At 36.7% G+C, this 13659-nt stretch overlaps 1 protein-coding gene across 2 annotated transcripts; it reads left to right on the top strand.

The window, feature by feature from the left end:
• Positions 1 to 37: 37 nt before the first annotated feature.
• Kbtbd8 (kelch repeat and BTB domain containing 8) lies at positions 38 to 12841 on the top strand. Of its 2 annotated transcripts, XM_004854174.3 has the most exons (4): positions 38 to 163; positions 765 to 975; positions 5330 to 6444; positions 9502 to 12841. In XM_004854174.3, exons 1-4 carry the CDS (start codon positions 148 to 150, stop codon positions 9963 to 9965), a joined length of 1806 nt encoding a protein of 601 aa, XP_004854231.2. In that variant the 5' UTR covers positions 38 to 147; the 3' UTR covers positions 9966 to 12841. The 2 variants fall into 2 exon arrangements, with proteins under 2 accessions (XP_004854231.2, XP_021121674.2); XM_021266015.2 differs by lacking the exon at positions 765 to 975 and having other exon boundaries at positions 116 to 163.
• The last annotated feature ends 818 nt before the right edge of the window (positions 12842 to 13659 follow it).

The following is a 13659-nucleotide window of genomic DNA, read 5'->3' on the forward strand; positions in this document are numbered from 1 at the left end:
GCCAGGAATTTGGAGGATGGGGGCGGAGCTGGATGTATAAGATACCTCATTGGCCAGCAGACGCAAAGGAGAGCCGGAACCCGGGAGCTAGAGAAGCGAAATGACATTTCCTCTTTAAATAGCCAGAGCCGGGGCCCCCATCCAGAAATGGCCGCGTCGGCAGGTGGGTAGCGTGGTGGCGGCCGGGGTGGTGTTGGAAGGAGGTGTGCAGGGAGCGGGGAGGTGAGCCGGGACCGGGCGCTAGCTGCAGGCTGAGGAGGTAGAGACGTGGGACCGAGAGAAGGATGGAGAGGTGGAGAGGAGCGGGGAAGGAGGATGAATGGCTCGGAGGGAGGTGGGCGGCGCGACCGGCGGGGATGGGGAGGCTGGGTACCCGCCAGCGCAACGCGTTCCGGAGGCGGCTGGGGGCGCCGCGTGGGCCGCCCTCCGTCCAGCCCCCTTCCTGAGTCCCCGCAGATACCTCAGCTGTCTGCCCACCAGTTGGTTCTTTCTGCGAGCACGGGGCAGCGGGCTCTCCAGGCTCCCCTAGGCTGGCCTGGGAACTTGTTCCGCAGCTCGCTCTCTGCTCTTTGCCTTCCAGATCCTGTGTCCTATGTGTAGACAAATACGTATTTGTGTAGGGAGGCGGGAGGGGGCGCGTCAAAGAAACATGCCCGCGCGCGCGGGCACACACACCCACCCACACACCCACACACCCACACACAATTCTTCGACGCCGTCTCTGGCTCGAACTTCTTGTGGTTCTACGATTTCTCTTCTCCTAGATTTAAGTAAGTCTTCCCCAACACCGAATGGGATTCCATCTTCAGACACAGCGAACGATGCCATGGACCCCTTCCATGCTTGCAGTATTCTTAAGCAACTCAAAACAATGTATGATGAAGGACAACTGACAGACATTATAGTGGAAGTGGATCACGGGAAAACCTTTTCCTGTCATAGAAACGTTCTTGCTGCAATCAGCCCTTACTTCAGGTATGATGATAGTGGAAACTTAACCCTAACTGCACGGAGCTCCCTATTCCCCTCAGTGTTGTCTGTTTGATTATTATACTGAGATGGGACAATAAAATGAAACCCATGAGTTTTGGTTTTTGAATGTAGGTGACATGCCATGTCTTAATAAGCCCTTGTTTTTGACCCAAGAGAATCTTATATAGTTCATGAGGTAGGTTTTTAAGTTAATGGACTTGTGTTTGTTAAAGTTGATAACCTGAAAATCTAGATTTATGCTACTCAGTATGGCAGCCACTAGCCATATATGACTATTTAAAGTTAAATTATTTAAAATGAAGCAAAGTTAAAAATTCAGTTCCTCAGGTACACTAAACACATTTTGAGGATATACCCATATGTGGCTAGTGGCTGCCATCTTGGACAGCACAGATATTAAACATGTCATCCTTCAAAGTTTTATGGGACAGTGGTGATCTAGAGTATGTTCCAAAAAATTACTCATGATACATATTTCTTTAGAGTGTATAACTCTTTTAGAGTTTAAAACATAGAAGCTTGTTTCTTTATAAAGTACTATACACTAGATTGTTTTAGTATTATGGAAGGAAAGGCAGTGGAATAAAAATGAATGAAAATTTGGTTTCTATGTGTCTTAGGCCCCATGGTACTGATTATTTCCAAGATTTCTGGAAGTATTTTTATGCTGTTTTCATTTTCATTTGTATTAGTTTTGTTTATCATAAATTATTGAAAATTAAGAATATAAAACTTGGGTCTGAAAAATAGCTTCCTACTCTCAGAAAAGTTGAGTGGAAAAGGCAGTTTCATGCCTAAGCATAACTTTGAATAAGTGCTCACTTTTTTAAGCTTTCCATATTCAAAAGTAGTACATGAGTGATGGTAAAATCACCTTCTCAACCATACACTAAAAGTACTTTTTCCTTTTGAAGGTGCTTAACTTTTAGGGCCCATAGCAGTGTAATGATACAGCAGGTAGTTTCTGGTTCCTCTTTTTCAGAGTGCTGGGTTAAATATAGTTACATGCTTGTAATGTAACCATTTAGACTTGCTTGAGTAAGTCACTGGACTACTGAGTATTAATTATCACAGGATGGGGCCAGGGATTTAGCTCAGTGGTTTCGCCGCCTGCCTAGCAAGCTCAGGGACCTGAGTTCGATCCCCGGTACCAAAAAAAAAAAAAAAATTTATCACAGGACAGTGAGCTGGAAAGAAAAAAAGATGAAATTCACATATGTACCAAGTACAAAGATTGGCTTGGCAATGAAAACTGATGGTGAGATTTATCTACCCAGGCTATTAATTACATATGATCATGTCATTTATATATTTAAATATATGGCCTGGTTACTCCTTATCAAATGCTGGCTAAGCTTACTTTATATGTATTGGGTTATAAAATCTCTATAAACCTATCTCTGTACAGTTGTTATTCCCATTTTATATATGACAAAACTGAGGCTCAGTGAGTAATGCCTAAATCATCTACCTGATTAGTAAATATGTCCAAAGGTAGATTTGATTCCAGAGCCAGGCTTCTTAGTCACTGTATGACTTAAGGAACAAGTAAAAATGAGTCCTCTTTAAAGTTTCCTTTCAAAGTTTTTTATTGTATATTAGATTTGAATAGCAAAAGAGAAAAATGAAACTTCATAATGAAAATTACTACATCTAATTGAAATTTTATGCTCTAAATTAGCATTGAAGGCCTACACATATTACTTTAAAGATGATGTATCCACCAGGCATGGTGGCACATGCCTGTAATCCCAGCACTCAGGAGGCTGAGGCAGGAGGATCACCATGAGTTCCAGGTCGGCTTGGGCTACACAGTCAGTTCAAGGGCAGCCTGAACTACATAGTGAGACCCTGTCTCAAAAAACAAAAACAAAACAACAACAACAAAAGAAGTATGTATACAATAGATGTTCTTAATTTCCAAGAAGTTAAAAAAATGCTCTGAAAACTTCCTGAGCATAAGGTATGCGAATTCCAATTAAGATGTGTGGCTAGAAAACTGAAGTATTAGATTAAATTCTCTTGCTAGAATTTTGGTACAGAAGTTTCTTGGCAGCAGTGCTACTCCTGATATGGGATGGAGAATGTCATACTTAATAATGTCTGAGTCTTGCATCATAGACAGAAGAATTAGAACAGCTAGAAATCTGGTATGGCAGGGACGTGTCAGAATTAAAATTTGTATGATTATTAGAAAACTTTTACTACTCAGAATTTTGTAAGTAAACTTTATTTAGAGTTTACTTGAAGAACCTATTAAAACAGAAAACTCATCAGATATCAGACCACTCAGGACCAGCCTGTTCAAGTCCAGAGTAGTTCCCATGATGAAGGGATATGCGGTAATGTGTTCCTGTGGGAGTTAATCTCTGCCTAATGAAGGGCTTTATTTTCCTTTCTAATTGGTAGCTGTATAGGTGAGTCTTTCAGCACATGAATTGAAAACCAGCTCGTACATAGGAACATTAGTCATTAAAAAAAGCCTGTTAAATTTTACATTGTAGAAGTAAAAACAGAACTAAACATTGATTATTGTACACAGCAAGCTTTTATACCCTTAATGTTTCTCATATTACATTTAAGATTAAGTCCATGTGTTTGTTGGAGATTTCAAATGCAACTGGAAATATTCTCATTTTAAGGATATTTCTCATAACACTTAAAACTAAAAAGGGAGGAGTTTGGATTTCAGTAATTAACTTTATCACCAATATTAGAACAATCTCTCCAACAATTGTTTGTGAAGTATGCTAAACTTTGAAAGCAAAGATAAATATGGCAGAACTGCTTCTTCAAATGACTTTTAAAACAAATTTTTATATTTATTCTATAAACATCCTAGAATGAAACCTTGAAGGAAAATAAAGGTAAATGATGTTTGTAAATGACTAACACTTCAAGAGCCATTGTTTTTTAGCTACTTAATATTTTGGCCAAGAAAGTCTCATAAATACACCAATAGTTTTAATTTTTTAAAAAAGCTTGCTCTTAAAGACAGAAGTTTGGGACTTAAAAATCATTATATCTAAAGTATCAATAATGTGTTAAATGTTAAATTCTCTTTAGAAGGCATATTGACACTACAATAGTGTTTATTTATGTATAGATATAAATAAGTAAAATATGGTAACTTTAACTAAAAATATAAAGTATCTTGTTTATGGATAGTTTTCAAAATGTCCAAGAATAAGTCATCTTTAAATTCCTTGTAAGGATTAAAGGAACATTCAAAAGATACTAGATTTTAAAGGAGGAAGTAGAGAATATGCACTTTTGAAGAACATCTTGATTTTTCTAAGATGAAATTTTTAAAGATATATTTTGGGCACAAGTTGCCTTGTAATTTCCACTGGGACATACAATTTTATTAGACTATCTGTTAATGTAGCATATTACTACTCTTACAGGTATTCTTAAACTTTCTGGATCATGTCAATTTAAGATCTCATTCCCTAAGGCAACTTGGGTAGAAGCTGGGATAGGGATGCCAAGGAAAATCAGGTGACCTGAAATATGCCATGTGATTCGCTGGTTTGCTTTACTTGGGTATATTCTTTTTTCATAGCTGGCACTGTGGGAGAGAGACCAGTTCCCTCTAACCCCCTCAGTTTTTATGTGGGCTCTTTAATTGGACCTATGGACCCAATTAATATAAGAGCTGATTAGTAAGTGGAAAGCATAAAAGTTTTATTAATTTTACCTGTACATGAGGATCCCAACAGAGTCAAGTCTGTAGAAATAACGAAAGCATGATTCTGTTGTACTTTTTAGACAGAGAACATAAAATTTGGGAAGGAATGACAAGGCAAATAGATGTCTGGACTAGGGCAGTAAATTTTAGGGATGTTACCGAGAGATATCAGGGAGAGAGGAAGAAGCTCATGGAAGATAAAGGTTACTTGGAGAGTTTGTCTATTCAAGCTCACTGCAGCCACAATTGTCCAATTACTCGGGTGATCGAGGCTATTTTCTAGCCTTGGTATATGAAGAACATCCTTCCCAAAAGACTGCATGGCTTGCTGTTGTAGGGAAAGACAGACAGTTACAATTCCTCAAGTGATTTCACTTGAAATAATCTGCTACTGTGGCATATTTGGGGATGGCTCACCTTTATCTCCTTCAGCATAAATTGGACTAGCAATGAGAATAGGGATTTAGAGAATACTTGCACTAAATCCTTCTGCTAGATGAGCAGTTTTTCTCCCTGTCCAGAATATTGGAATATATTCATTTAGTTTGAAAAGTTTATCTTTATGATAACTTTATACTTTCAAAATTTGCCACAATAATTTTTATTTGCAGCACACAAAAATTATTAACACTCTTTCTTTCTTAGATCCATGTTCACGAGTGGCCTTACAGAAAGTACTCAAAAAGCTGTTCGAATAGTTGGTGTTGAAGCTGAATCAATGGATTTGGTATTGAATTACGCCTACACCTCTAGAGTTCTTCTGACAGAGGCCAATGTTCAAGCTTTGTTCACTGCAGCTAGTATCTTCCAGATTCCTTCCATACAAGATCAGTGTGCTAAGTATATGATCAGTCATTTGGACCCACAGAATTCTATTGGCGTCTTTATTTTTGCTGATCATTATGGTCATCAGGAACTTAGAGATCGATCGAAAGAATACATTCGTAAAAAGTTTCTGTGTGTCACCAAAGAACAAGAGTTTCTCCAGCTGACGAAAGATCAACTCATAAGCATACTGGACAGTGATGACTTAAATGTAGACCGAGAAGAGCATGTTTATGAAAGCATTATAAGGTGGTTTGAGCATGAACAGAATGAGAGAGAAGTGCACCTTCCAGAAATCTTTGCCAAATGCATCCGTTTTCCTCTGATGGAAGATACCTTTGTAGAGAAAATTCCACCTCAGTTTGCACAGGCTATAGCCAAAAGCTGTATAGAAAAGGGACCATCTAGCACCAATGGCTGTACACAGAGGCTTGGAATGACTGCTTCTGAAATGATCATATGTTTTGATGCTGCTCACAAACACTCAGGAAAGAAGCAAACAGTGCCTTGCCTAGATATAGTCACAGGAAGGGTGTTTAAACTGTGTAAGCCACCAAATGACCTGAGAGAAGTTGGAATTCTTGTATCACCAGATAATGACATTTACATAGCAGGCGGGTACCGGCCAAGCAGCAGTGAGGTCTCCATCGACCATAAGGCAGAAAATGATTTCTGGATGTATGACCATTCCACCAACAGATGGCTGTCCAAACCATCCTTGCTTCGGGCCAGAATAGGCTGCAAACTTGTATATTGCTGTGGTAAAATGTATGCAATTGGAGGTCGTGTTTATGAGGGTGATGGGAGAAATTCACTGAAATCTGTAGAGTACTATGACAGCAGAGAGAATTGTTGGACAACTGTTTGTGCAATGCCAGTTGCAATGGAATTTCATAATGCTGTGGAGTACAAAGAGAAGATCTATGTTTTACAGGGTAGGTGCCAAAGTGATTTAGTTCTCTGAGGAAAGGTAATATGTCAAGTGTGCTATACTATTGTGCTGAAGCAGGTAACAGTTTTCGTTAATTGAATAATACCTCTGGCTTCTTTATCAGGAACTATGTGTTAGAACACTGTTCTGCAAAAGGGGTGTGGTGACACATGCTTGTAATCCCAGCACTCAGGAGACTGAGGCAGGAAAACTGAGAGGGCATCCTGGGCTACATGGCAAGGCCCAGCCTCAACCACCTCCCCACCCCAAAGAAGAAACTTTTGAATCAAAAAAAGTTGAAAATATTCAAAAGTATTTTTAAGTTACTAAAATGATTATGTGAAGTTTTTGTTCTTGTGTTTTGATATCATGTGAGGTATTTTTGAAAATATTCTTTAATAAATAATAATTCAGGATTTTGGGAGAACTATTTCTGAGCAGTTTTAAAGACTTTAAAGAATAAAACAAGGTTAATACATGGCTAATTTTGCTCTACATATATATGTGTATATATATGTGTGATATATATATATATATATATAAAATCAAGAGATGTAGCACTGCTTTTTTTTTTTTAATGGGGTTTACAGGATTGGTTTAAAAGCAAAAGAAAAAATGAAGTATTGATTAGAGTTATACTATTCACTTACCAAAGATTTTTGTATAAGTTTTGTAATTGCAAAATTATAAAAATTGATAACAAAAAGGTAAAAATTATAGTCCTAAGATTTTTAGTTTCATGAAATTTATGTTGGCTTTTATAATAGGTTGTTTTCTTTTTTTGCACCAAAGAACTTTGAGATGTCACTTTTTTCCTTTATTATATGTGTGACTAGCTAATACATTTATCTTAAAAGAAGAAAAACTATCACAGGCCAGTATATCACTAAGATACAATAGAAGTAGAGTGATTGGGTAAGAGTATAGAAGATTTGATTTGTGAGAATAATACTTTCCTTATATTTTTTCTTATGTTTTAGTTGCTTGGATGTTGAATAAAATGTAGATAATACCAAAATCCTTATTCTTTTTTTTTGAGGCAGGGAATTGCTATGTAGTCCAGGTTGGCATTGAACTTACTGTGTGGCTCACGCAGGCCTAGAACTCTTGGTGACCCTCCTACCTCAGCCTCCTAATCTCCCAAGTTGCCAGGATTGTGGATGTATGCCCCCATACCAGCTCTTCTGTTTCTTAATGGGCTATATGTGAATGTTTTCCATATACTACTACTTGAGTAAAAAAGGAGAAAAGGCAACTTTCATGAAAATACACATAATTTTTAAGTTCTTATCTCATTTTAAAAATCATATTTTTTACTCTAGTCCTTTGACTTAAAATTTGCTGGAAATTCCTGAATGCTTTTGCTTTTGATATTAAGTTAATTCTCCAGAAGGAGGAGTACTCTCTTGTACCTTATTTTAGTTACATAAAAGCACATGCATAGGAAGACATATATACTTCATGCAGTATGGTTGGATAGATTTTATCCAATATGGTGAAACTGTGGGTGTGTCTTAGTGACTAGTTAGTTGATAGAAATAGAATTCATTATTACATTCCAAAACTGGAATATAAAGGTTATATATTAATGCAAATAGTGTTGCAAAATAGTGGTGGATTAATAGAATTTAAGGGCCAGAATGAGCATCATTTACACTAAGATTATATTCTATATAAGAGGAATGTGCGGTCTTGAAGGTTTTCTATAATTGGTTATTGATTTTTATTAAAGATGATGTTAGATTTTAAAAAATCAACTTTTCTGTATGTCATCTGTCCTTCATATAATTTAGAGAATTATCACATATTGAAAAGTTGTAATTCTTATCTTCTTTATCAAGACTCCAGTAATAAAGTTAGTCAGTAAGGCAGGTAATGTACAAACAGAAGCTGAGGCTCAAGTAAAATTGTTGTTAAAATGTCTGTTATTCAGGAGGCAGCTAAATATCTAGAGGAGAGTAACCTTAAGTGAAAACAGTTTTCAAGGGGAAGCTTAATTTAGATTCTGGTACTGCTAATCTGCACTAAAGTCTCTTTACATAAATAAACCTGGCATGAATTGTTGGAAGGTTATGTTGTACAGGTTGAGCACCCCCAATCCAAAACTAGACAATCCAAAATGCTCCAAAGTCTGAAACTTTTTGAATGGTAATTGTGACAGGTCACATTCTAAAAGTGGGCACACTAAAAATATTGTATAAAATAATTTTCAGGCTATGTATAAGCTGTATATGAACATAAATGAATTCCATGTTTAAACTTGGGTTTCATCTCCAAGCTATCTCATGTGTATGCAAATATTCCAGAGTTATTCTAAAATTATTTTAAATAAGGAATCCTCAAATTACAGTGACTCTTGGACTATAATCTGTTCATAAAGAGTTCAGAATTTTATTATAGCACTTAGGCACATGTTGCCATTAGCAAAACTCTTATAAATCTTCAGTACTTTAATTCTTACAGACACTTTCCTATTGGCAGTCTGACTTAGCATACCCTTTATTGTCAAATTAGAACAGAAACTGACACAAAGTCAACTCCATAAACCATGTGTACATTCCTATCTTTTCTATCTTACCCAAATTTTCTCCTGTTGAAATTTTTCTCAATATTTTTGCCACACTGAAGTAAACATATCAGTGACCATAAGCACAAATCTGAATGATTCCATATGCTGTCTTCTAATGAAATAATTACTGTATCAATGTGTAGTGTCTTGTTTATTATGAAACTACATATATGCATTTTGGCCTTGCTGGCTGCCCACTAATAATAATGCTTCTTTAGAGCTGGCTTCAAATAAATTTTCACTAACACACAATTGGCTAAAACTAATGGAACCAAGTCTTTATTATTCTGCCATCAAGCTGAAATAACTCCTTATACCTCTCCCATATGAACATTGCAATTCAGGTTGACTGCTGTATTATCTGTTACATATTTTAGAGAGTTAATTATTTGAAAACTAAACAGTATATGCTGTTTATAGTCTTTAGAGGTTGGAATTATAATATACAACCAACATTAAAAATGAAAAGTACATATTCTTTTTCTTTTTTAGGAGAATTTTTCCTCTTCTATGAGCCTCAAAAAGACTACTGGGGTTTTTTAACCCCCATGACTGTGCCTAGAATCCAGGGCTTAGCAGCTGTATACAAGGACTCTATCTACTACATAGCTGGAACCTGTGGAAATCACCAACGTATGTTTACTGTAGAAGCCTATGATATTGAGCTCAATAAGTGGACTCGTAAGAAGGACTTTCCATGTGATCAGTCTATAAATCCATACCTTAAGCTGGTCCTCTTCCAGAATAAACTTCATTTATTTGTTCGAGCTACCCAAGTGACTGTTGAAGAACATGTCTTTAGAACCAGCAGGAAAAATTCCCTTTACCAGTATGATGACATTGCTGACGAGTGGATGAAAGTGTATGAGACCCCGGATCGGCTGTGGGACCTGGGAAGGCATTTTGAATGTGCTGTGGCTAAACTCTATCCTCAGTGTCTTCAGAAAGTACTTTAATGAGGCCTTCATGCCTCACTGGAATCTCATACTGAAAATGCTTGTCTGAAGGAGTGATGTCAATATTTAAGAAAGCTGTGGGCTGGGGACAGCTCAGTGGCACCGCGCCTGCCTCCCAAGCACAAGGTCCTGAGTTTGATTCCCGGTACCGCAAAAACAAACAAACAAACAAACAAAAAACAAGCTGAGAGAGTTTTGTACACAGAAGTGGGTGCTGTTAAAGATTATAGCATAGGGAGGAATTTGCTTTCACTTTTGTGATGTTTTCAGTAAGGAAAAGGTAACAAAGTGCAATTATCAGCATTTTTTCCTGGCATAAAAGTCATTGTATCATTCTAGAACTGTGATAAATAGTCACTGAGATACTCAATGAGTCAAGACAACTATGCACCCCTTTAAGAGCAGTTAGGGTATTATTGGGTAGAGACATCAAACTAGCTTGACATAACTTTTTATTTTAAATACGGGTAACAATCTGAGGCAATATCACTAGGACTTTATTTAGCTGTGACCTCTCTAACACAGAGAAGCACTAACTTAGATCCTCATTCTTAATATTTATATATAAATTTACATATATATTTTTGTGTACTGTTTTCAAGTGTACTGAGATTTAAATGTGTTCTGTTATTAGGTAGACCGAAGGAAAATCAGTCTCAGAAAGAATTTTTAATCTGACTGTTTCACATTTTCCATATAACTTTAAGTTAAGCTAAAGTTTAAAGTGGTAGTTTTCTGTCAAAAACTTCTTCAAGTGCTAACACTGTTTCATTTTTTTAAAATCCTGGAAAGGGCTCAAATTTGCAGGTGGCTGGTGCTAGTATAAATTAATTCATGTATATAGCTAGGTATTTAAGTGGTCTGAGCCCATGCTTGTCTTTCAGATTAGTGTGTTTGTTTCATGGTCTTAGTATTACTTTACCTGTTGAATTCTTGTGTTATCACAAGGCTTGGTACTTACGTGATAGGATATGGCTAGATATTGGCTAACTGGATTTAATCATAGAACAGCATGACCATTGTACCACATTTGCATTAACATGGGCCATTTTGTTGCCCAACCTCCTTTTCCATCCTCTGCCTGTCCAGTCATTGTTGGTACAATCAAAGCTAACTTATAATGTGAAGTTTTACAGCTACCTTTAAAATTCTGTTCCAGAAACATAAAAGATTTGTGGTAGTCTAATAATTTAATGGCTTTTGAAGTTTCATATTATAGTGACAACCTCATTTTTTTTCTTTTTGCACTTCACAATGATGAATACTTTTATATTGAAATACTGTTCTAGCTGAAGAGGATTGACAAGGAAAAGAGTGCATGAACAGAACCATATAGCTTTATAGGTACTAAGTCATTTTTCATCTATAACTGATGAATTTCTAACAGAAATATTAATGTGAGGGACAAACCAACTTATGTGTATTTCTTGGGCAGATATTTAGATCGATGACTTTTTCTTCACTATGGCTGGAATAACTGATAAAAGATAGCTTAGAGTCTGTCCTCAGTTGGAACAGTTTTATTCTCTTGAAGAAAGCAAACTGGCATGGTTTGTATTTAAAAAGATCTTGCACAAATTATAATGTGATACTGTGAAACATTGAAAGCATTGCCTCTTTGCATCACATACCTCACTTTTCAGAAACTTTCCAAACTGCTTTACCAAGACCTGTACATGTAAGGACAGTTTTCTGAAGCAGAAGTTCAAGTGGACAGCATTTATAGAAGTAACATTTTAAAATCTAGTCTTAGAAAGCTAGATGTGTTGTTTCTTCTTATTGGCCTTATTGTCTGTAATCCCTTTTTAAACTTCATCAGCCAATGTTTTTCCTCCTCAATATTTCTTTGTCTTCTGTTTTTATCTTCATGCTGTTTGTGTTATTGAGTCTTTTTTTGAATAATTTTTTACAGTTTTATATTGCTGAGGGGAAGGAAAAATAACCAACTTTTACAAGAGATGTCCATGTAACTCACTTTTGAAAGCTTTGTTGAGTATCTAAGGTCTCTTGCCACTTTTTGACAATCTTCTGTATTTAGAAAAAAATGCATTACTTGAAAACATGACATAGAACATTAAGTTAGCATTGTCTAGGTGCCATGTGATACATAGGAGAACAACAATGTGGTTAGTTCTACAGTAGATCTGCACAACAGTTGATCCTTTTACTAGAACAGTTTATATTGAGAGTATGATCTATGTACAGTGTGTCAAAACCAAGGCTTAGAATTTGCTATGGGATTAGAATATATCTTGAATTTTGTATGAGGAGCTATTTGTTTACATTATATATAGCTGGGATATTTTGCCACTTCTAAAATGGTTTTAGAGGAGGTCCTAGAAAACTAAGATTAGTGATATGTGTGGGTTTATGTGTAGATCTTTAAAGCATATTTTCATAGTATGATGAGAACACAAGTAAAAGGCACAATGGCTACTGCAGAATTAAAAGCTCTAACGTATGCCAGTCCTACTTTACTTATGTTTTTGCATTTAAAGAATGTAAGTAGCACTTTCCTATATATTTTTTACACATTGAAAACTGGACTTGGTTTAACTGTGTTATAGGAAGGTAGAAATTGTATTCTTGATTTTCCATCTTCGTTTCCTGTTATCCTATAAAGTTGATGCTTAAGTGTTAAGCTAGTTTCTTTGCTGCATGAGAAAAAGTGGATATAATCTGTAAGGAATCAGAGTCTCTGTAAAGCAGTTTAAAATGGCATTCAATGTTCAGTGCTCAGGTATGTAGTAAGTACTGTAGTCCTATGGGGGCAAATGTGTAGATATTTTTAAACGTTTTGCTGTAATTGCACAAATTTTTGCATTTTTACCTGATGTCATTGTTTCTTATAATAAAACCTTTCTGACTGAAAACTTCGAGTGTTGTAAACTGACCTCTGATAAGTGAGTTTTGCAGAATTAAAATTTGATGAAAATCTTGAAATACCTCATGAATGATGTTTTAATCTATCCAATATCTGGCCTGTGATAGAAAATGAACTGGTTAATATAGGATGCTTTTTAAAATGCTAAAGCAAGCTCACTTCTATCAGTAACTCTGTCCTGGCCCAAATTGTTACTGCCCTCAACTCTTCTCTCTTTACACATTCCATATCTAATCCATCAGAAAATCCTGTTGCTTCCTCCTTTGCCAGACTCTGTCTGTGTGTTCCTGCACACTGTCACCCTCAGCTAGCCTGTCTTGTCTGCCTTAATGCAGTAGCTACTGACCTTACTTTCTTCCCATCACTCTTGACCCCTTGTATTCTATTTTCCCCCACATACTAACTAGTCCAAGTGATCTTGTTAAAACATAAACCAGTTCATGTGCCTCTTCTGGTCAGATCCCTCCAGTGGCTTCACATCTCTTCATATGCATGCCAAACCCCTTACATACATTATCTACATCCCCAACCTCATCTTTTAGACCTTATTGTCATTTCGCCAGCTCACTGACCGTGCTGTTCCTCAAACATGCTGAGCACCTCCAACACCAAGACCTGTGTCCTTGCCATATTGTCAGATCAGCCCTGGCAACCTACTTAAGTATTAAAAATGTCACTTTACCGGAGAGCCTTCCCTGATCACTTAATTTTCCAGCTCCTTCTCAACCCATGCCACATACTATTTCCTGCTTTTTCATATACATCCTCCCCCATTAAAAAGTAAGCTTCACAAAGTCCAGTAATTTGCTT

Source organism: Heterocephalus glaber, unplaced genomic scaffold, assembly GCF_053883595.1.
Source record: "Heterocephalus glaber isolate CG9 unplaced genomic scaffold, H.glaber_assembly_v1.0 deba00001472, whole genome shotgun sequence".
Classification (NCBI taxonomy): Eukaryota; Metazoa; Chordata; class Mammalia; order Rodentia; family Bathyergidae; genus Heterocephalus; species Heterocephalus glaber.

Coding starts and splice junctions, on each gene's coding strand:
- Kbtbd8 (XM_004854174.3), top strand. Junction 976..5,329: donor GCAATCAGCCCTTACTTCAG/GTATGATGATAG, acceptor TTTCTTTCTTAG/ATCCATGTTCACGAGTGGCC. Junction 6,445..9,501: donor GAAGATCTATGTTTTACAGG/GTAGGTGCCAAA, acceptor TTTCTTTTTTAG/GAGAATTTTTCCTCTTCTAT.